Source organism: Podarcis muralis, chromosome 6, assembly GCF_964188315.1.
Source record: "Podarcis muralis chromosome 6, rPodMur119.hap1.1, whole genome shotgun sequence".
In the NCBI taxonomy this organism is placed as follows: Eukaryota; Metazoa; Chordata; class Lepidosauria; order Squamata; family Lacertidae; genus Podarcis; species Podarcis muralis.
In genome coordinates, this window is record NC_135660.1 from 48,773,934 (window position 1) to 48,797,305 (window position 23,372).

A 23,372-nucleotide genomic window follows, 5' to 3' on the forward strand; every position below is an offset into this window, starting at 1 on the left:
CTTCCTCTTTAGCCGCGTGCAACCTCTCCAGCCGGGAGAGGCTGCGCGCGGCTTTGGCAGAAGCCAAGACAGTGAGCGGAATGGATCCCGCTCACTGTCTTGGCTTCCTTTTTAGCCGCGGGGCTGGGGTGGGGGAAGCCCGAGCTTCCCCCGACCCCAGCCCCCAGAACAGGTCCGGGAGCGGCGGCAAGGTTGTGCGCAGCCTAGCTTCCGCTCCCGGAGCTTGCAGGGCTGGGGGCGGGGGAAGCCCGCGCTTCCCCTGACCCCAGCCCCCAGAACAGGTCGGGGAGCGACGGTCCCTTCTCCCTCCTGGGGAAAAGCCCACAAGAGCCGCGTGAAGCTTGTGTGCGGCTCTTGGGGGCTTTTCCTGCCTGCCTCCCCCCTGCATTCTCTCCATAGGACGCACAGATTTTCCCCCTTAGTTTTTAAGAGGGAAAAAGTGCATCCTATGGAGCGAAAAATACGGTACTATTCTGCTCTGATTTTGATGTGTTAGCCTGAGTCAATGTACTACTACTAGGGAAATGATGGAGCGCCAACAGAATTTTCAGGGCTCATTATGTCGACTGGACCCTCCATTTAACATGCAAAAGAGAATACCAATTGGCATATGTTTGGTGTTGTGCGCAAAATTGCATACCATTTTAGTGGGTTGGGTGGAGGGCCCAAAAATATCTATCCGAGACCACACAACAAGCTATTAGATGTTTGACAGACAGAATGTCAACAGGTGAAGCGTTTGCCATAATGAAAATTGAATTTCTGCCTGCCACAAAGCTGTGAAAAGCACAAGATGCCTGCCTCCCCCCAGTGCCAACCCTGAACAATGCAAAGAATTCAAGTTTCATGAGCTGTAAACCAGTTACATTACTGTAATGTCTTTCATTAGTTTGCCTCTGGCTGGCAATACTGTATTCAGTGCAAAACCAGGCATGGTGTTTCAGGTGGCAGGTGTGTATGCATGCATCAAAAGAGATTTAAGATTATCAGTATCCCAAGTTCAGGTACCCATATGTGGATCAGTTCAATATTAAACTATTAAAGAACATTTCTTGTGCTTCTTTACGATTTAGACCTCACAGTAACTACAGCAATGCTATCAACACAGGTCAGTCACCCTTTTATTTTACTTTGAGAAAAAAGGGGTTTGAGCCTTTGACATGAATATACCCATAATTTTAGAGTTTATTCCAACAGCAACCTCTTCCACCATTATCCTATTCCCCCCTCGTGGTTGGGAAAGCAAATATTTCCCCTCCTCCCCATGTTGCTGCTAAAATCAATTTGACAGACCACTCCTCTGTTTTTGTTTCCCTAGAGCTGTATAACAACACTGAATACAGAGTGGTAATTCACTACCCTCTCTCAGCACCCCTGTTCTATAACATTAGTACAATAATACTGCACCACTTTGTAGGGCTGAGTTAACCTATCCTTTCTCAACCAGAATACCAACCTCCCTACAATACGGATATACCGTATTTTTCGCTCTATAGGGCGCACCGGACCATAGGGCGCACTTAGTTTTTTTGGGGGGAAATAAAGAAAAAAAAATTATTCCCCCCCAGCCCCAAAGAGCAAAGAATCCCGCTGGCTGTCTTGGCTTCCTCTTTAGCAACGCACAACCTCTCCAGCCGGGAGAGGCTGCGCATGGCTTCGTTTTTAGCCGCGGGGCTGGGGCGAGGGAAGCCCGAGCTTCCCCCGACCCCAGCCCCCAGAACAGGTCCCGGGGCAGCGGCAAGCGCTGCGGATAGCTGCCCGAAGCCTGGGGAGCACAGCGCTGAGCTCCCCGGGCTTCGGGCTGCTATCTGCAAGCCTTCGGAGCCTGGCAGGAACTCCCATCGCACTCCAAAGGCTTGCACATAGCTTCCTGAAGCCTGGAGAGTGCACTGACCCCTCTCGCTCTCCAAGCTTCAGCGAAACCCTGCATTCGCCCCATAGGACGCATACACATTTCCCCTTCATTTTTGGAGGGGGGAAAGTGTGTCCTATAGAGCGAAAAATACAGTACTAATGATGGATTTTTGTTGTATCTGCATTTGCAGAGTGTTTAAAACTAGAACAAAATAAAATAAAATAATGTATGCACAAAAAGGAGGGGAAAACACATTGGGCTGATAGTGCATCAAGGAAGACCCAAAATCTGACTAGAAAGAAATAGGAAGCCCTTCCTTCTCCATTCAGAACCCCTTTTTAAGTATTCTTTTGGGAAGCCTCTGCATTTCATTCTAGCACTCACAGATCTGACTTCACTCATTGGCTAAAAGCACTGAAAGGCAGGGGCAGGTTCATAGCTAGCAAAGCAGTTTCTTTAAATGGTGCTTGCATATTTTGCTTCACAACTTTTATTTTAAAAGAGCCAGAGACCCTGTGCAGTAAACTAAAGTTTAGGGACTGAACAAGGGAAGCCCTACATAGAGTGCAGCACATTCATCTAGCCTTGAAGTTACCAGTGCCTGAACTACTATGAACTACTATCTTGCTCCAGGAATAACCGTAGCTGCTGTATCAGCCAAAGCTGATAAAAAGAACCTATGTCATTAACAGCCTGATAGGCTATAATTAAGCAGGTGTTTCCAGATGTGGAGATAACAGGGATAGAAAAGTTTCACCTGCTACATTGTAGGTTACTCTTAAAGTAGCAGAGGCAACAAAAGAGCTGGCCCCTTGGAACACAAGTTCCAATGAAGAGAAAAAAATGACATAACAACAGACAGGCAAGTTTCGACACTTACACCAGAGTTTAGGATTACATGCATGTGCCTCTGTTTTTGGTATTCCTCCTTTCCTGTCTTCTGCCACTATGCCTGCAGGGAAGAGATCAAAAGCTTTTGCTTTCAGGTAATTGCAGCTTATTATACCAACTTACAATTATAAGTGGTAAATCTTAGATATGATTTAAGGAAACAAGCTAACTTAATAAACCATGGTTGGCCTGTTTCCCTAAACCATAAAACTAATTGGAGTTTGACCAGGTTCAGATAGAACAACAGTCCACAGTTAATGAAAAATCGCTGAGCTCGAAGCTTGCAGTCTCGTCGCTGCTGCAGTGAGCTGTTGCCCGAGGCTCCTTCACATAATAGTAAATCAACCTTTCCCAACCCGATGCCCTTCCAGCATTGCTGGACTAGAGCTCCCATCAGCCCCAGCCACCAAGACTAATGGTCTAGGGTGGTAAAGTTGCAGTCCAAAACAACTGGAGGGCATCAGGTTGGGGAAGGCAGCACTCAGTCATGGTTTAGCATCATATTCAAACCATAACATAGCTGGGACAAAGAGGGCAAGTAGCAGATGCAGATGATGGAGGTTGAATTATACGATTCATGAACTATCCCATGCACCTAGGATTAAGCTCCATTGAGCTCAGTAGAACATCTGAATAAATATGCATAGGCTAGGGGGTGAACCGCTTGGACTTCATGGACTTTCACATACAAACCCCATCCTCTCTGCAGTGAAATTAAAAATTATATGTAAGTGAGTTCAGAATAGTTCTTTATCCTGTGTGGGAACTCTGTATTCCCTTGTCACAATTCTAGGCAATTATGTTCGTTTGTTTTTAAATGGAGATGAAGGTCTTAAGCTGGAAATAAAAGCAACCTGTGGATAACTTAGCTTATTTTCTGGTGCTTTTAGCTTAAATGCGGTTGCCCACTTCCCTTCCTGTTGCAGCTATCTGGAGCTACGTAAGGCACATGCAAGCAAGTCCCCCCTGAGTGCAGAGCGATTTCCTTCTAAACAAATGTGCATAGCATTAAAAAGCCTGAGAAAAATGAGTCACTTCCTGCCTGAGAGGCCTCCCTCTTGTGTGAGCTGTTCCCAGCACTTCCTGGAACTGGCTGCTATTTAAGGCCGTGAGTCTGAGTTTGTTGCAAGCGTGTGGTGGGAGGCTGCTAGCTGGTAAGTGGAAGAAGCATTGTCAGATTTAGTATGTTACAGATCAATTTTAATGCATGCCTGGCTTTTGTCCTCCTCCTCCTCTTGTGCATACTATTGATAACTTTAGAGGTTAGCAAAAGGCACACCGGATGTCTGAATATGGCTCTTTTCGTTGGCGGTTGCTATTGTTTTTACTCAGTCAGTTGTATTTGTATTTTGAGAGGATGTTAAAAGGGTAGAAGGTGGTAATATTGTAACTCTGCGGTAGTGCGTTAGCAACAGTAATTTCTCAAGACCCCTTTATGCTTTGAAACATGGCCTTTGTTGCATAGATTTATGTATCTAGATGAGAATCGAACTCAAAGGTATAGTATTTATACCAACACCGTTCAACAGATGACTTGCTTTTCTACTTGGGTCTTCTAGCAGCAGTTGCTTATCCAGTTTCTATGACAGAGATTCAAAGGTCAAGGCTTAAGTTATCCCTTTAATGCAGCACAGACATGCTTAGATAAATAGTAATGTAGCTCTCGGGTTTTGGTTTGGTTTTGACTGACTAAAAAAGCAATTCAAGCTGAGTGAAAGCTTCCACTGTTTTTTATGTTTTGTTCTGGGGAATAAGAATTCTCTGATTGCTGCTGTACATAATTGATTAATAACTTCTAGGAGTTTGCTTGAAATCTTTATAGTTTAGTTTTAACCTTGCTTTGCTGAGGAACATGAAAAATGTCTCATGTCAAGTTGGAATACATGGCCATCTAGCTCCCTATTATCTGCTGCACGGCCTGAAAGTAGCTCTCTAGCGTTTCAGATGGGAGTTGTACCTGGGGATGGCAGGGACTGAGGCTGGAAATTTCTGCATGTTCTCTGCCATTGAACTATGGCTTGTCTACTTAAATAAAAACTGAGTAAAGTTACTGAATCTTGGACAGTCTTGGTCCTTATCAGACTTCTGAGAAGTGGCCTTTCTAGTTAGCAATGAGTACACTTGTAATATACAAGTACTGTGTGAGAGAAATGCCTTATCAAAAGGAGGCTTGAATACCTTTGAGAAGTCTTATATAATGGAGGCATGATGAATGCATGTTCATGAGAACAGGAACTGGGAAAGAAAGCATACTACGTGCAATGCCTATGGAATACGAAGTGGGTTGCAATGAGAGCCAGTGTGGTGTAGTGGTTAAGAGCGGTAGTCTCGTAATCTGGTGAACTGGGTTCACTTCCCTGCTCCTCCACATGCAGCTGCTGGGTGACCTTGGGCCAGTCACAATTCTTTGAAGTCTCTCAGCCCCACTCACCTCACAGAGTGTTTGTTGTGGGGGAGGAAGGGAAAGGAGAATGTTAGCCACTTTGAGACTCCTTAAAGGGAGTGAAAGGCGGGATATCAAATCCAAACTCTTCTTCTTCTTCTTAAACAACGGCTCATCAACGTTTTTGGACCCATGAGCATGTTTGGAAACTTGAAAATGTTTAGTGGGGGAGCACACCCACAACCACGCATATCCCCTGCTCTTCACTGCAATTCCTACTCCACACCTCACAACCCTATTCTCACACACACCAGGAGTGTTATTCTTGCCCCGCTGAATCGGAGACGATCCCCATCTCTTTGTTTAGCCCAACCTACCAGATACTGATGTAAGCAAGAAAGAGGCACGGGTCAATTTGCAGGATGATTTCTCTGGCAACACAGCAGTGTTCAGATGCTGCGTAAGGCAATACTGGACCAGGACAATGTGGGGCAACTTTGCTCATCCCAAATAATTCATTCCTCCCATCAGGATTTGTGCCAGAAAGATCAAGGAAAAGTGTGGGTGCATGTTGCAAGCAAGCATAATTTGTGGTGCTGCAAAATGTCATGACATACTTGTTAAGGCATAATCTTTGGCATCTAGTTTCTTGGCTTTGTAGCGTTTGAGCCATCATGAGAGAACCTTAACTCAATTTTAAACAGACAGGGTTTTTTCATTAAATAATAGTTTACTAAAGAGAGCATTTCAATCCATACAAGACTGTTCTCCATATAGGTGGGGACAGGAAGCATGGGAAGAATAGCAGTAGCTGGATTAATAGATTACTGAATATAGTTGTTGTTATCCATCTGTCTTGAGACAATGGACTGGGCTGAACAATCTCAGTGCCTGTGTTGCTTTTTGCTGTGTTAGCAGCACTGAAGTGACCTCTGTGGGGTGCACTTTTGGACAATGTGTATGGAGGGTCTGGGCTGCCTAGACAACAAGTCCCCCCCCCTCTCAGCCTCACTAATGTGGTCCAAAGGAAAGCAGAGGAATACACTTGGCACCAGCTTGGCTGCAGGAGTTACCGGATGTAGATTGAATAATATACGTGTCTATTTGTTTACATATTTAGGCTGCGTTTATAGGACAAGGTCCTTGCTAGGCAACTTACAAACACACAGCGATGTGTTCAGCCCAGTATAAAAATGACCAGAACTGAATAATTGGCCAACTAAGCAATGCTCTAATAACCAGCAACAACTTTAATAAGTTCCTCTTCATTATACAACAACTGGAATAGTAATGTATGAGATACTGTTTACATAATACACGGGTGTTATGGGATTTGGGAGGCAAGAGTCAGAGACCTGTCTGCTTAGATCATCAGGGGTCAGCAGACTTTTTCAGCAGGGGGCTGGTCCACTGTCCCTCAGACCTTGTGAGGGGCTGGGCTATATTTTGAAAAATAAATGAATGAATGAATTCCTATGCCCCACAAATAACCCAGAGATGCATTTTAAATAAAAGGACATTGTACTCATGTAAAAACACGCTGATTCCCAGACCATCCGTGGGCCAGATTTAGAAAGCGATTGGGCCGGATTTGGCCCCCAGGACTTAGTTTGCCTACCCATGGACTAGAGTTTTATTAAGGTTTGTCCTTCACATAGTCCAAAACATTTGGAGAGCACCAGGTTTGAGGATCATGCTCTACTGCAATACACATACACACACACACACACCCCTACCCTACCCTACCCTACCCTGCTCTCCACAGCCCCACCCATTATAGTTGTTCTGGCTGGGGTTGATTGGAGTTCTAGTCTAAAGCACTTGGAGGGTACCAGGCTGTCAAAGGCTGCTTTAATCAGGGTGTGTTGAGTGTGAACAAGATTTATCATATCATTCTGCCTGATAACAGCTAAGGCAGCCTCCAAAATGAAAATTAACACACAAGGTTTTGGGTTGTGTTTTTTTTTAAGGTAGCACTTCTTTTCTTGAAAGAGCAATATATTTCAGCCATCTTTTCTCTTTTTTAAAGTGTTCCCATTTTATTGTTGCTGTTTATTAAATTTCAAAACTGCCCTCCGCTTGAAGCTCACAGAGCGCTTTACATTATTAAAGCACAACAATGCAATACCAGAATAATAAACCAAAACAATACCCCCATCACAGTTTAAAAGGCCATAGATTGTTTAACAAGATAAAGGTACATGGAAGAGAACAAGCCCCCATGGATGTAGAGCAGTTCATTTGGAGTAGCTGGATAGGCTGTCGCTCCTGCCTCCTCCCAGCATCCTTGGAAGATGATGCGTTAACTGTCCACTCTAGGCTGCAGATGTTACTGTTGGCTGCTCCAACTGCTGGTCTTCTAAGGTTCCGCAATGGCGACAGGGGAAAGTAGCCCATCTGCTATTGTGCCCAACTTGGCAACCCATTTCAGATAGCAGCCAAATGTGTCTTCTTCTTGGGCAGCTGGGTAATAATCTGTCTCCTTACTCTTCCCAGCAGCAGCAGTGGTCGCTCAAGCAGTGTTTGGGGACAGTGATAACTGCCTGCTTCCCTGGCCTTCCCAGGGATGGATGCAGTTAGTAGCATAGGAAATGGGATGGAGGGATGTTATGGTAGACCCTCCTACCTTTAAAGGACTCTTGGGCGGGAATCTCTTAATAAATACTTAAAGGCCCTTCTCTGTATAGCCCCCCCCCCCATGTCCTCTGATCATCAGAGGCTCTGCTCCAAATCCCTTGCCCTGACAAGGCTGGTATCAGCCAAGATGAGGGTGATATCCGCCATGGCAGACACTTTGTGGAATGAATTGTAAACTGCCCTCTGAACTTTGGATGAAGGCGGGTATGGGCATTGAATAAAGAATCATAGATAATGCCAAATTGTTGAGTCAAGTGCCTCAGAGCCCTTTTGTTGTATTGCTACAGGTAGTTGGTAAAGACCTGACTACTGTATAGGGAAGTTTTTAATACTTGATGTTTTACTGTGCTTAATGTTTTAATTTGTTGGAAGCCGCCCAGAGTGGCAACCCGGTCAGATGGGCGGTATATAGATAATAAATGTTCATTCATTGAACTATCATTTGCTGACATAGCCAAGTATGTTGATGGCCATCCTGCAGTTCTGAACACTGTGATATTTGTTGTAGTTTTCATACTTATATTTTGATTTTATGATGGGGTTTAATCGGGGGTAGTTACTTGTGCTTTATCCTTTATCGCATTTGTTAGCCACCCTGGGTACTTCTGGAAAATTAGGCAGGGTAGATTTTGTTTTAAAACATTAGTAATACAGGTAACTCTCAACTTATGCACATTTAACTTGTGTGCATTCAGCTTTAAGGTAAAGGTAAAGGTACCCCTGCCTGTATGGGCCAGTCTTGACAGACCCTGGGGTTGTGCACCCGTCTCACTTAAGAGGCCGGGGGCCAGCGCTGTCCGAAGACACTTCCGGGTCACGTGGCCAGTGTGACAAAGCTGCACCTGGCGAGCCAGAGCCGCACACGGAAATGCCGTTTACCTTCCCGCCACTAAGCGGTCCCTATTTATCTAATTGCACCTGGGGGTGCTTTCGAACTGCTAGGTTGGCAGGCTCTGGGACTGAGCAACGGGAGCGCACCCCGCCACGGGGATTCGAACCGCTGACCTTTCAATCGGCAAGCCCTAGGCGCTGAGGCTTTTACCCACAGCGCCACCCGCGTCCCTGCATTCAGCTTTACAAGCTAGGATTTTCAAAAAAAATAAAAAGAGAGCGGAAAGAGGGGGTGGCCATTGGGGGGGGCGGGGGAGAAAGACTTTGGCAATTCCACCTGCCATAGTATCCAATGTGTTTTGACTATACACAATTTTGATTTTGTGCTATCCCCGGAATGTATCGCTCACGTAAGTTGAGAGTCACCCATTGTCTCTATACATCTACTAGTTCTAAAACCTGTCTCGTTCAGTTCAGATAAAAAATGAAAGCTATGATTATATGGATGTTCCTGAACTCAAAAGATAAAGTCCTTTTGATCTAGGACTATTCTGTAAACAAAGCAAACTTCTAATTTATCTTCATAGCTGAGCTAAATCTAGAATGGCCAGATTCACACTTGCAAAATGCCACCCGCCAGACCCGGTGCAAATGACACATACACTCAATTAGATTTAGACCCTCTATGCAAGAAAAATCAGGAAGAAATGAGTTCCATAAAATCACTATGTTGTTATGGTGATTTGGAGGTTTAATTTGAAATAGTTAGGTTTAAGCTTGTTGGTGTTTGGTATTTTCTCTCACACACATCATGGATATTGCCTTATATTATGGATGGATATTCTGTTTTATCAATACTATTGTTACAAATTTGTTAAACTTGTTATGGCCTTTGGTTAGAAAAATAAACTTATAAACTAGAACTAGAACTTAGATTTAAATAATTCTGAGCCCAGGAATTTGTTTTCAGTACCACAAATGAACAGAGACAACAGTCCTTCTACATACAACCCCCTTTCCTGTTTTCTCCAAGCTTTCTTCTTTTCAGTAATGTAATTTAGAGCAGGAAGGGAGTTGTTTTTTTGCTGTTGCTGAATAGCCCTTGACAATCAACTGCAAATCATCCATAGATCTACCAACAAATCCTGATCTATTGTCCCCAGTCAATATCAATAAGATATCAAAGTATGGGGCAGTCATTTGTTTAGCAGCAGTTACTTTGTAAATCTGCTTTTGTGTTGTTGGGGGAGATATAGCGTGAGCTTAGAGGTGCATTGGTATTTGGTTAGATACAAGGAATGGAATTGTACTTGGGTCAGATGCAAGACTTCAGTGATAAACAGATGTAGTCAGCTCACTTCATCGTTGTGTAAACTTTAGCATAGTTCGTGGTATAATGACCTCTCTTGATAAATGGGTGAAAAGGGCTTCCTGTATGAGCAACTCTTGAATACACTTAGAAGTCAGCAAACCACACATCCAAGGGCAAAAGTCAGTAGCTGTAGTATGTTACGCAATTTGTGAAAGTGCAGAGTCTCCTTCCATATCTCTTGAAAGTGCCAGCAAAGTCCTTCTCAATGTTTGATGGAGTTGTCTTGGAGCTGGGAACTCTTTGAACTAATTTTCTCGCTAAGCTTTCCAATAGTGTATGTGCCCAGAATGACAACTGCCCGTCTCTGGGGCAGGGGCTGTGGAAGTGGGGAACAAACCATACAAGGAAACATAAGTTACATGAACATATGAAGTTGCCTTGTAGGCAAGACCCTCTAGACAAGTACTGCATGCTCTGACAGACAGTGGATCTCCAGGGTAGGAGACTTTGGCATTATCTAATTCTTTGAACTGCCAAGGGTAGGATTAAATATTCAAAGCAGGTGCTGCACCACTGAGCTACTTATGTGTACTTGGAAATGAGCTCTATAGACTCTGTAGAAGGATATGGAGATAAGAATGAATAGCATATCCTTGGGACTAGAAACATGACTAGAAAGTAGAATAAGTTGCTCTTCTTGGAGATTTTGCAGAATCTACCACAACCAAAGTTAGTTATCCCACGTTGAGTGGGATCGCCGATTTGTGACCTTGCCTGTATCCTGCCGGGGGAAGCAGACGGGAAGGTCAACAAGGATCTCGAGCCGAATGCCTGGTGTGAGGCCAGTTACCTCTGACTGCGGTCGAGGATCCTGACAATCTGTACCATGGTACTTACAGCACATCATGATCAGATGCTAACCTAGATGGTGGATTGGTTGCCTTCAGTTTAAATTAAGCCTTGGATAATAATAACTATCTTGGGAACATTTCGTTGTCATGCTACTGGATAACACCTTTATTAAGCTATGTATGAAAAGTTAATGGTGTTCTAATTGCTGTGTGCCTCTTGCTTTAGGCTTCACCACTTTGTCTGCACTGATCCAACAGGATGATTTGGATACTTCAGTTCTTGTTTTCACCACTCCCGACTCCTGCTTTGATTGGTCTTGTTACTTTCGGAACAACAGTCTTCCTATGGCTGATAACCAAACCAAAACCAATTGCGGCTCCCGTTGACTTGAAGAAGCAGTCGGTTGGCACTGAGGTAAAAGAAAAGAAAAAGCGGCCATCAGCCGCTGTTGGCAGATGAATGGGCTAGATGAAATGTATGAATTGCTTAGCTTACCCTTCTTTGGATGCTGTTGTGTGAAATGTACTTGACTTGCTATGGAAACTGCTTGAGATTTATGACCTTTCTCAGTGAGTATTGTGTGGTAGATAGGGGACGGTGGGAATCTACATTCTCCAACAGCCGATATTGTTGGTGTGTATGCTGATGGTACTGTGCTCATCTGCATTCTTATTTTGTTCTGGGATTCTACTTGAGTGCTAGCCATGAACGTTACAGGGAAAACTGACACACTTACCCCCAGAAACATACCTGGGATCAAGAAGAGTTTAGATCTAAATAGAGAGCAGCAGCTGCACAATTTCCTTGATGCCTGTAAATGTTAGATTCCGTTGCATGCCAAAGCACCCAAGTAACAAAGTTTCCAGGAGAAGAGGCAAGGAAGAGGGAGCCGGCCGGCCATGCCAAAATTAAATAGCCCACAGCCATACCCAACCTGGCTGCAGATTGGCTGGGGCTGTCCCCAGCACAAATGATGCGGGGGGGGGGGGGGGGGAGGCAGCATACCTCCCCCTATGCCGGAAAACTGTTGAAGCTCGGCTGACTGGCTGCAATGCTGTACACCAGATAAATAGGTGAACAGACTTGTCAGGTTAATTGTTCTCTCCAAAGGCTGCTTGGTTGGGACACAGCTAACCAGTCAACTGGAATCTGCTGCAGTCATTGGTTGACCATCAGTACAACAGCTTCTGTATGTGTGCCTACAAAGCATCTTTGTGGGTCATGCACCATCTCACTTAACATGGAGTCAACAAACAAATTCTTGAGGAAATGGTGCTCAATTCATGAGGACAGCCAAATGAAATGGCTACAGATCTTGTTGACATCTAATTACTACTGTCTTAGAAACTGATGGCCTCTGAAGGAGATCTGATAGCTACCCTAATGGCCTGAGATGGATGAAGAGGAAGTGCACTGGCGCTTCCATACTTGCTTGACTTCAATGCTATAACAGTGGCTCTTAAATCATTTGCTGGGCACTATGAAACGTGCTATAGGGATAGTATCAATTTCACAATGGGAGGAGGAGAGTTGGAAACCCATGGTCTAGGAAGCCCATGCCAGTTAATAAGGCAAGTTTACTCTCCCCCTGCCTCTGAAACTGAACTAGCTTCACTGCTGCTGGTTTTCCTAAGTTTACTTTAAGGTGGTGGGAGGCAGGAAACATCTAGAAGCGAAAAGGGAGATCTAGGAGAGGACTATTGCAGGCGGAGACTTCTCTAGGCCTTAAGGCATGGCTCGGATCTAGGGAACATGGAAAGTCTGTGTCCATAATAATAATAATAATAATAATAATAATTTATTATTTATACCCTGCCCATCTGGCTGAGTTTCCCCAGCCACTCTGGACGGCTCCCAATCAAGTATTAAAAACAATACAGCATTAAATATTAAAAACTTCCCTGAACAGGGCTGCCTTCAGATGTCATTTAAAGATAGGATAGCTACTTATTTCCTTCACATCTGAAGGGAGGGTGTTCCACAGGGCGGGTGCCACTACCGAGAAGGTCCTCTGTCTGGTTCCCTGTAACCTCACTCCTTGCAATGAGGGAACCGCCAGAAGGCCCTCGGTGCTGGATCTCGGTGTCCGGGCTGAACGATGGGGGTGGAGACGCTCCTTCAGGTATACAGGTGTCCATTAATTATTATTACTTGTGGTGGTGGTTTAGGGGTTCATGCATCGTTAAATGCATTGCTGGTCCCCCCCCCAACTGGTGTAGCCATTTATCCTATGTACAGATTGTGGGGAGAAGAACCTTGGGTAGTCTTAATCTGAGTTAAGTCTAATGTGGGGAGTGGGGCCTTGTGGTGCATCATCCACATTGCCAACTAACCTGAATAATTTCTGAATGTAGGGAGGAGCTAGAAGAAGTGCTCTTATGCCTGATGGCAAGCTTCTTTTTTATTACCACGAGGATGCACGGACCTTATATGAAAGTTTCAGAAGAGGACGATACGTCTCAGGTGAGTAGGGAATTCACTGGGACAACTTGGATGGCCTTTTTTAGCATTGCTTGTTCAAACCACAGTTTTGGATGGAGAGGTTTGTTGCCATAGTACTTCTCCCCTGATGAAGCTAATGAAGCTGAGTAGGGAAAAGCTAACAGAATGATTCTTTGCAGAGGCTTTTCCAGGTGGAACTTGCAGGAACTCAGTTCTGGTACCACTCAAGTGAGTGTCATTGCCATTATAAGAGAACAAGGGAGACGGTGGCGGTGAGTTCCACCACTTCTTTTTCTAGAAAAATAACACTGGACTTTCCATATTTGAATGTGGATTCATGGCAGTCTTTCTGTGTGTTTCTGGTCCTTGAGAGGAGCATCCTTTTCTACCCACAGTGATTGCCTACTGAGGATATTCTTCAGAAATGGCTGGCTTGCTTTAGAGATGACTTGAATATAAAAACAAATCCTCTAACACCACAAATGTTGCAGGGCTCCTTATAATTGGTGTGGAAACGAATGGTGTGAAATAGAAAGTCTGACTTTCATTTTCATGAGGTTGGAGCATAATGCTTGAGCCCAAACCATATAATGTGGTAGATCAATGACTTGATATCCTGAATTAAGAAGAGAACACTTCTTTAAAAAGAAGCCAGTGTAAGGCATCCAAACTTTGTCAGAGCAGCAACCACTACCAATTATTGATCTGAACTTCCCAGCACCCCTTGTTTTGACCTGTTGTAAGAAAGGAAGATAGATGGGTATAGTGTCTTGTATTTGCATAATTCTACTGCCAACACTGCTGCACTGACCAGTTTCAGACTTGGAGCCCAAGAACCTATGTTGCCCAAATAAGAGATGCAGTGTGAATCTCTTGCATCACATGTGCTTTGGTCCTTGGCCAGCTTCTGGTGCTATTTTGATGAGGGGGATCTACATATCACAGTAATATGTGAATGCTGTATAAGAAAAGTATTTCAAACTTTCCCGTAAGAAGGCATTCTAATGTTTCTTGAAATTTGCTTGATTTTCTGTTCAAGTATTATTATTTTTAAATTGTAAACCACATCTAATATTAAAGGAAGGTTAATACAATGAATGGGAATGCATTTTTGCACAAAGCTGTCTAGAGTCCTCTAATGCAGAAAAGTGTTCAGTTGCTCAAGATCTTGCAAATTAAAGACACAATTTAGCATCTAGGCAACAAATCCGTCTGACGATGTCAGCAAATCAGGGATGCCTAAAAGCTGTGGATTCTTGTTCGGTATCCTTCAGTTCACTTGAAGACCCTTCTACTATGCTGGCATATTCATAATCTCATTTTTTTTTCCTTGCAGAAAATGGCCCTTGCTTAGGATACAGAAAACCAAAGAAACCTTTTCAGTGGCTGTCTTACCAACAGGTTGGTTAAAACACCAACTGGAAAATTGACCTAAATCCCTTGCCAATAATGTCAAGTTAACTATCTTTGATATTTCTAGGTGCTGGACAGAGCTGAACACCTGGGATCAGGTCTTCTACACAAAGGATGTAAACCCTCAGGGGATCAGTTCATTGGCATCTTTGCTCAGAATAGACCAGAGGTAACTTGTGAGAATCCTAGTTGACCATAGTATTCTGGTAAAACCATTCCTAAATTTGTACATTGTTTTGATATTAATGTTTGGAAGCAGAAGAAGAAGTGAATGGACCTGCTGCTTGTTCATGTTGTATCCATGTTCTGGTCTGGTGCTGGGAGCAGCTTTGGCATGTTGCCTGTCTTGCTGGAATGAATACGTGATGTGTTCACAATTTCCTAATGAGTGTCCCCCCCTCCCCCAATTTGCACAGTGGCTTGCGTATCTACCACAATTGCTTTTGCAGTTTGGCTGATAAAATCAAGCTTCCTTGACTAATCGTGCTCTTTGGAATAGATGTGTCATATATAGTTCCTGCCAGGTGCAAGCCTGCAAGTTCACAAGCTCAACACAATTAACACCTGAAGCTCTAATGGGAGGATTACTAGAATATACCTGATCCTTAAACATGCTGTTTTATATATTGCCACACAATGCTTATGTGTTTTTCCGTTCTTTTCTCCTGTAGTGGGTGATCTCTGAGCTTGCCTGCTACACTTACTCAATGGTTGCAGTTCCCCTTTATGACACTCTGGGACCTGATGCAATTGTGTACGTTATTAACAAAGGTAAGCTGTTTTCTCTGGCCATTAAATACATTCTTCTACTCTTTCTTTATATTGGGGGGCATGGCGTTATTTTCTTGACAAGTGACTACTATAAAGTGAAATTTGGTCCTCAAATAGAAGGACAAAAGTTCCAAGAATTCCCCTCCTATTTGAGTTAATATGACCCAAATTCTTCTTAAAAGGTGGAAATGACTCAGAAAAATTATCCCCTGCTTCCTTAGTCTGGAGAGGGGTAAGTAAAAGACAGGTGTAAAATCTGAGGATGGGGGAGCAGGTAACCCTGTGTCATTAATGGAACTGACCTCTCCTCCTCCTCCCCTGTAATTCCAGTCCTGTTCAATGTGACATAACAATGTTGCTTTGAATAGAGCCAAATGAAAGAGCTTTAGTAGCTGAAGCTCTGTTATGTCAGTACAGCTGTCGGTATGCTGGATCTTTGACTGCAAAAAGCCCTGGACTCCCCATGAGACAAAGACCTTGCTTAAGTAGAGGAGCAAAGCATTTCTCAACCAACTTAAGTCCCTGATCAGATTTTTGGTTCTGCTCCTTCTTGAGGTGGGGTTTTCTGAGCCTGCCTTTGGAAAACTTCTTCAGGCTGTTTGACAAATAGTCAGAGTTTGCCTCTTAGCAAGATACTTGTGACAGTGTTGAACATAATCTGTCTTCAGAAGACTACGCAGGGGTGGTAACAGGGTATTTATTTCTGCAAAGAAATGAAACAACGCAAATGCTTGCAGCTAGTCTCATCTTGGCTTCAAAATGCTAAAATAGAAGACACGCCCCCTTCTATAGTTACACTTATGCTAGCCTAGACGAAAAAAGGCATTATTGAAATGAAAATAGTGGCCATTAAACTCAATTTGCACACACACACACACACACACAAAAATACAGGTGAGGATCATACACTCCATTGCTGGTATTTCAGTTACTAAGCTTTGAACTTCCTCAAAGTTTATTTTGCTCACTTCTTTGAAACCAGCTTTTTGAATGCAAAGAGCTGCAGCTTCTTTGAATGAAACTCTTGGAAATGTCTGGAGATAAAATCTCTTTCAGTGTTAAAATCACAAATGGAATGAAATACAGCTAGCCGGTGTTTTTACTGCAATTGTTATAAAGCACCCAATGCTCTTCATAAGAGAGAAACCCACAAGTTTAAAATCCTAACAGGAAACCTTGTTGAGATTAATTCTCCGAGAAGTTATGTCTCTTGGGTAGCAGAATAGTAGTGGACTTTTTGTACTAGTCTGGACAAGTTGGTTGCTCATTTAATTGTACTCCATTAGTATAGCATGACTTCCAATTATAGCAGCTATGATCCAAACCATGCAATGGTAGCCTTACTTACCGGTAATTAAGTTGCTTGACCTTAGTCGGAAACAACAGTGGAAGATGTTTCCCTTTACTTCCCCCCCCCCCCCCACAACAGCTCTTTCCTTTCAGTGAAATGCATGGTGTTGTAGATCATGAAACCTGTAGACAAAAGCTTGCTTTCAAACATACATGATGGATAAAGGAGTAAATGCCCTAAATTCTCCTAGAATACCAAATGCTCCCTCCCAAAGCAACTGTTTGGGTTAAAGAGACATTTGGCATTTGCATGCAACATGCTTGCTCAAAGTGTTTTTACAAGCTAGTACGAGCGGCAGGAATAATAATAATGGTATAGTATACTTAACAGGCTCTAAAGCCCAATTAAGAGGCCTATACTCCTCACAGTAAATTTAAGTGTCTGTGTCTTGATAGCACCAGGTGTGGCTTGCAATTAGGCTATCATTTCTTGCAGCTCCCAGAAGCTTCTGGCACACAGAGTGCTTGCGCTCAATGCATTATTTCCGCTTTCCACTTCTTAAATGATTGCCACATGACATGGGTATGTGGAGATGTCTGCTTCAGCAAGCTGGTGCTGCTTGTGTGTTCTGCGTAACCTGAGTCCAATGATGGAGGTTGTCAAGTGTTATGTGTGTTCCTTTAGCTGACATTGCTACAGTGATATGTGACAAACCCGAGAAAGCACAAGTGATACTTGAGAACTGTGAACAAAAGAAGACACCAGGACTGAAGATGATAATTCTGATGGATCCTTTTGATGGCACATTAAAGGAAAAAGGAGCTTCCCTGGGAGTTGAAATCTTTTCATTACAAGAAATTGAGGTACAGGGTCCCTTTTGCTTGACAAGTCTACTCTTGAGAGAGGTTAAAGCAGGCTTCCTCAACCTCGGCCCTCCAGATGTTTTTGGCCTACAACTCCTATGATCCCTAGCTAGCAGCACCAGTGGTCAGGGATGATGGGAATTGTAGTCTCAAAACATGTGGATGTCTGAGGTTGAGGAAGCCTGGGTTAAACCTTCTAGAAACTGCAAGTATGTATGTTCATCATTGTGACATCTTTTGGGATTTGGCTTTGAGTACATGCTTAAATAGTATCCCTTTGAGTAAATTTACTCAATCTCCCATTCCATGTGGGAACTGAATCTTCTGAAAAGTGTTGAGCAACTTCACTGGGTGGATATTAAAGCATGGCCATAGTATTCCTCCCAAAGCTGCAGATTCTCATCAAATTGCTTGGTATCTTGCCCTTCTGTTTCCACATGTAGTTTGTTTGGAGAGGAACAAACCATGAGTGCTGGTAGGCAAATAACATGAAATGAACCTTTGGTTGGTTTGTTCCCCAGCATGCCAAAGGATAAAGGGGGAGAAGCACACCAGGGACTAAGTAGCGTGCACCAACATGCTGATATTAAACAATAGTACAAAATAAACTATGGTCCAATGCAGTGATGGGAAACCTCAGGCACAGGGGCCAGATATGGCCATCCAGACCTTTCCATCTAGTCCTCAGGACTTTTCTTAGAACTGTCCTTAGCAACACCCTGTACCAGTCATGCTTTGCATTGTCCCTGAATATTTTTGCCTGGATGGAATGTGTCCTTTAACTCCAACACCACTTCCTGCTTGCTTGGGTTGAGAGGTATGTGTGTGAGTGAATAAACTAGGTGAGATTACACATTTCATATGCTACCTACATTTGTCTGTGGTCCTTGGGATGCAAAAGGCTCCCCATCCTTGGTTTAATGTGCCATGCGAACTTGGTCATTGACAATTCTTGGGACTGTGGCTTGGCTGGACAGCGGTGTATGTGTTCGGCAGGTTATCTTTGCCACAATATTCATATTTCAGTTTCACCAGTGATTCTGGCCTTGCACAACTTCCAATGTGGTCTCCAGTCCTCTTTCAATTTTTTTATCCTTAATACTCATGCTGATCCTTCTATTCTTGGCCTTTTCTGTGCCATTTTTTTAAAAAAAACTGCTATAAGTGTGTATCAATAAATAGCAGTTCCTATAATCTATTACGCCCATACATTGCACAGCATTCCAGAGTAGAATTCTTTTTTCTTTAAATACATTTTTGTAAACCTTGAAAAACCAGGCACCAAACTTAAACAGAAAAAACAGTGGAATTGTTCATAACATAAATTGATTGTTCTGTGTCCTGGGGTCTTAGGACAGACAAAAGTTGGGAGATGTGTGTGTGTGTGTGTGTGCAGATTTGTTTTTTTTAACACACCCCTTCATCTTGAGGGAATTAAAAGATGAATTTTCAGCTAAATACATGCTCTCTCTCCCTCTGCCCATTCTCAAGCCTTGTCTTAATATGTAAAGTGCTATAGCTGCATAGCTATTGTTGGGATTTCTTTATGCAATCATAAATGCTGCAAATGGCTCTTGTCTATCTAGATTAATCTCAATTTACATCCAGACCATCACTTCATACTCCCCCCCCAAACCACTTCAGAACATCTACTTCTTGAGCTACCCTGTAATAGTTGTCCACCACAACTGCCCCATTCTTAGTGACACTGCTTAATTGCTCTTGCTTGTTTTCCTACAGATGCTAGGAAAACACAACTTCAGCAGACCAGTTGTAAGTACTCATCCTTTATTTTACTCAACCAATGAGGTCTATTTACTACCATGTGTGATTTTAAAAGCTTGAACCCATTTTGGACTCAATTGTTATCTTATTTCAGCCTCCCAAGCCAGAAGATCTTGCCATAGTCTGTTTCACCAGCGGAACAACAGGTAAATAACTTGGTAGAACATCAATAGGCACCATCTTTTGTGACAAAAGGGACAAACGCTAATCCCATTTTTAGATTTTAAGACTCACCTCAAATGTTGGAGATAATGGAGCCCATCCAATTACTGAAACAAAAAAACCAAAAAAAAAGCTCCAGCCATAATCACTCATGCCAGAAGCATTTGAGGGGTTTTCATACAAATCCTTGTATTTATGCCATGTAATATGTTCCTGCCAACCTAGCAGTTTGAAAGCACGTCAAAGTGCAAGTAGATAAATAGGTACCGCTCTGGCGGGAAAGTAAACGGCGTTTCCGTGCATTACTAAACTGCTGCCAGAAGCGGTTTAGTCATGCTGGCCACATGACCTGGAAGCTATACGCTGGCTCCCTCGGCCAATTAAGCAAGATAAGCGCCCCAACCCCAGAGTCGGTCACGACTGGACCTAATGGTCAGGGGTCCCATTACCTTTACCTTAATATGTTCCTGATGTGTTTTAGTATGCAAAGAACTCCTGTTGGTTTTTCTTTTTATTGCTTCATGCTGCCTGAACGGGAACTTCAGTTTCACAGGGTGAAATTTGGACTCTTCTCAAGGAATGTGGAGAGGGGGCAACGATCAATTTCTGTGTCCCCTTGATACTTTTACAGGGAGGAAGAGACACAGATCCTATTAAAACTGATGGTATTGAGGTGAAACTGTTGACAGCTCTTCGTAGAATAAGACTGCCACACAATTTGGGAGGGAAGCAAGGAAAGAGAAGTAGCACTTAACATCATTTTGAAGATTTCCCACTGGGCCTTCAAAAATGGTTATTTGATGCAGAAATTCAGGGGGCACTTGACTCTACACCTCTTATTCTGATAGAAAGATTGCATGCTATCTGTAATAGCTAAAACTGGCCTGGTTAGAAGTATTGCATGCCTCTCTCAAAAAGAAATCTATAGGGGTAGATTTTTATGCTGCATTTTATGATTTTTAAACCATGAAGTTGTGTTTTTTTAAGCTGCTTTGAGTGCACACTTAGTGAAAAAGGGCAGCCCATACTTTTTAAAATAATAATAATGAAAGGAGTGTTCTTGTTTCATGGTGTTCAGGTTGCCTGAAACAGTGTGTGGTTCAGCTCTTAAATTCCTGGTTTGAGCTACAAATTTGTTTGTTTTTATGTGTGTAGGTAACCCTAAAGGAGCCATGCTAACACATGAAAGTATTGTTGCCAATGCTGCTGCGTTCATGAAGACTATAGAAGTAAGTGACCATATGCATAGGCCAAGCTAACTATTTAGGTTGGTCAGGCCGCCGACAATCAAACTCTACATTTTTGCATGTTTGTAGAACTGGAGCATCATTGTGACACCGCCTGCTTCTTTTCTTACAGATGACAAGTCCTTGTGTGCCATCGGATGTATCGCTGTCATACCTTCCTCTAGCTCACATGTTTGAGAGAGTAGTGCAGGTAAAACCCCTTTCTAAGTTCTTCTTGCCACTCGGAGCAACTGTGTGGTGCTTCTTGGGTCTCTTCAGAAGGTTAAACAGTGGCACGTGAGTGGCTTAGCCACTGGCTGGCTCTGTAAGCAACCCATCTGGCAAAAGGATTGTGGTCCTTCCTGCTTAATGTGACAACAAGGTGTGCTTGTATATCATGATAAATGTTGCAAGCAAGATCTTGACGTGTGGAGTGTGTGTGTGTGTGTGTGTGTGTGTGTGTGTGTGTGTGTACACACATGGAAAGACCTCTGTAAACACCTCTGTAAACAGTTTACAGCAATACATTTTTATGTTCTGTAAAAGTTTTCTTTAAGTAAGCTTTTAATTAAATAAATACCCTGTGTTCACAAAGATCAATGAATGGAGGCAACTGACATCTAGATGTTTTAATGGGCAGAGGTTCAACTGGCAGATTGGGAATGGGGTCTCAATCCTAGTACCTTTTGCAGTATATTCAAGGTCTTCCATGGTTACTTTTTAGACCGTAATGTACAGCAATGGAGCAAAAGTGGGGTTCTTCCAAGGAGATATTAGATTTCTAACTGATGACATGAAAACTTTGAAGCCGACTATCTTCCCAGTGGTGCCAAGACTGCTCAACAGGATCTATGACAAGGTAAACATTGTAGCTAATATAAAGCTGCCTCCGCTTGAATCCTGTTAAGTACAATTGCAACTGGGTATATTATGCTTCTATTTAAATTTTCCATAGAATAGTTCGATTACAATCCTTGTACCCTCCCAAGTTCCCATGCCACCAAATCCTGAAACCAGAAATGGCAAGCTCACCCCAAAATGCCACAGGGCTTTCTCCTAAACTCTCCCATGTCCCATCATGGCTTTAAAATCCATCTTAAGGTTAGGGGGCATAATGGCTGGATGTTTGGGAAGGGCAGAGAAATGGGGTCGCGAGAAATGAAGAGGTTAGCTCTGGAGTCACTGGATGCCCACATCCCCTTTAGTAGTACAGTGCCCTGATTTCTTGCAGATTCAAAGTGGTGCCCAAACAAACCTCAAGCAGTTATTGCTCAAGGTTGCTGTAGCCAGAAAGCATGCTGAAGTGAAGCAAGGCATTATCCGAAACACCAGCATCTGGGACAAGCTAGTCTTCAATAAAGTTCAGGTACGTGCTCCCCTTTTTAGACTTCAGAACCAATGCCATGATACCTTTCGCGGGGTTGCCTGTGCTTACATTCTTCTCTTCCCTTCTCCACAGGAAATCTTGGGTGGGAAGGTGCGAATCGTAGTCACTGGAGCTGCCCCCATATCTTCACCTGTCCTAACGTTCCTCAGAGCAGCCTTTGGGTGTCAGGTAAGGGCAAAGCCCCCATGGCTTTCTCCACCCCACCCCAAGGAAGCGAATGAGTTAGCTTGAAGGTTCTGTTAGTGGCATTCCTGTGGCACCTGATAAATGAAAAGTGCTGCCGTATGTTGGGCGATGAACTGATATTGGAAGGTCAGCCATGAATGTAGTTGTGGACTGTGCAAATTTTGTGGTAACCTGCTCTTTATCGAATATTTCAGTGCCGGAGAAGGGCAACCATGGAATAAAAATAACAAAGAAGGCAATATACAGAAAATGAGAGAATACATGAAAACAAGTTCAAAAATAACAAGCACATTAACACTTCTTCATAAATAAATAAACAAAATGGAACAATTCGTTTGCCTACAAAATATACACTCACTATTAAAATCAAAATTATGGAAAGTATCCCATAATTTTGATTTTAATAGTGAGTGTATATTTTGTAGGCAAAATTATGGAAACACTTTGGAAAAAGTTCCAACCTTATCAGATTGGCAGTGCAAATTACTGGAATATGTGGAAATGGTGCAATTGACTAACAGACTAAGAGGTAATACAAGACAATCATTGATTCAAAAATGGGATATGTAAGAGATCTATAGAATACGAAACAAGCAAAAAGGTACTAATTGTTGTAAGAAAGTATTAAAGTACAGAAAGGAAAAGGTAATAAGTACATTCATCACCAGAAAGGCTATATGCATTGGGAAATGATAGGAAGTCACAGGTGGCGCTGTGGTTTAAACCACTGTGCCGCTTGGACTTGCCGATTGGAAGGTTGGCAGTTCAAGGCCCCGCAGCGGGGTGAGCTCCTGCTGTTCGGTCCCAGCTCCTGCCAACATAGCCGTTTGAAAGCACGCAGAGCAAGTAGATAAATAGGTATCTCTCCAGCAGGAAGGTAAACGGCATTTCCATGACTGCTCTGGTTTCAGTGTTCCCTTGCACCAGAAGCGGCTTAGTCATGCTGGCCACATGACCCAGAAAAACTGTCTGCGGACAAACGCCAGCTCCCTCGGCCTGTAAAGCACAACCCCAGAGTCGTTCGCGACTGGACTTAACTGTCAGGGGTCCCTTTACCTTTACCTTCATCACCAGAAAGGTTATAT

At 43.2% G+C, this 23,372-nt stretch overlaps 1 protein-coding gene across 3 annotated transcripts in view; it reads left to right on the forward strand.

Moving 5' to 3' along the window:
- ACSL5 (acyl-CoA synthetase long chain family member 5) overlaps positions 1–23,372 on the forward strand; it is a 31,440-nt gene that overhangs the window by 1,475 nt on the left and 6,593 nt on the right. The window contains exons 1-14 of one of the 3 annotated variants that reach the window (XM_028730283.2): positions 3,788–3,900; positions 10,987–11,175; positions 13,116–13,224; positions 14,540–14,604; positions 14,684–14,785; positions 15,288–15,387; positions 17,363–17,541; positions 19,282–19,314; positions 19,421–19,472; positions 20,644–20,717; positions 20,848–20,925; positions 21,439–21,573; positions 21,946–22,080; positions 22,174–22,269. In XM_028730283.2, the coding sequence (XP_028586116.2) occupies positions 11,020–11,175; positions 13,116–13,224; positions 14,540–14,604; positions 14,684–14,785; positions 15,288–15,387; positions 17,363–17,541; positions 19,282–19,314; positions 19,421–19,472; positions 20,644–20,717; positions 20,848–20,925; positions 21,439–21,573; positions 21,946–22,080; positions 22,174–22,269 (1,314 nt within the window). In that variant the 5' untranslated portion in view covers positions 3,788–3,900; positions 10,987–11,019. Of the gene's footprint in view, positions 1–3,787; positions 3,901–7,470; positions 7,597–10,986; positions 11,176–13,115; positions 13,225–14,539; positions 14,605–14,683; positions 14,786–15,287; positions 15,388–17,362; positions 17,542–19,281; positions 19,315–19,420; positions 19,473–20,643; positions 20,718–20,847; positions 20,926–21,438; positions 21,574–21,945; positions 22,081–22,173; positions 22,270–23,372 lie in introns of those variants that run through there. The other 2 variants (XM_028730281.2, XM_028730282.2) reach the window with 2 other exon arrangements.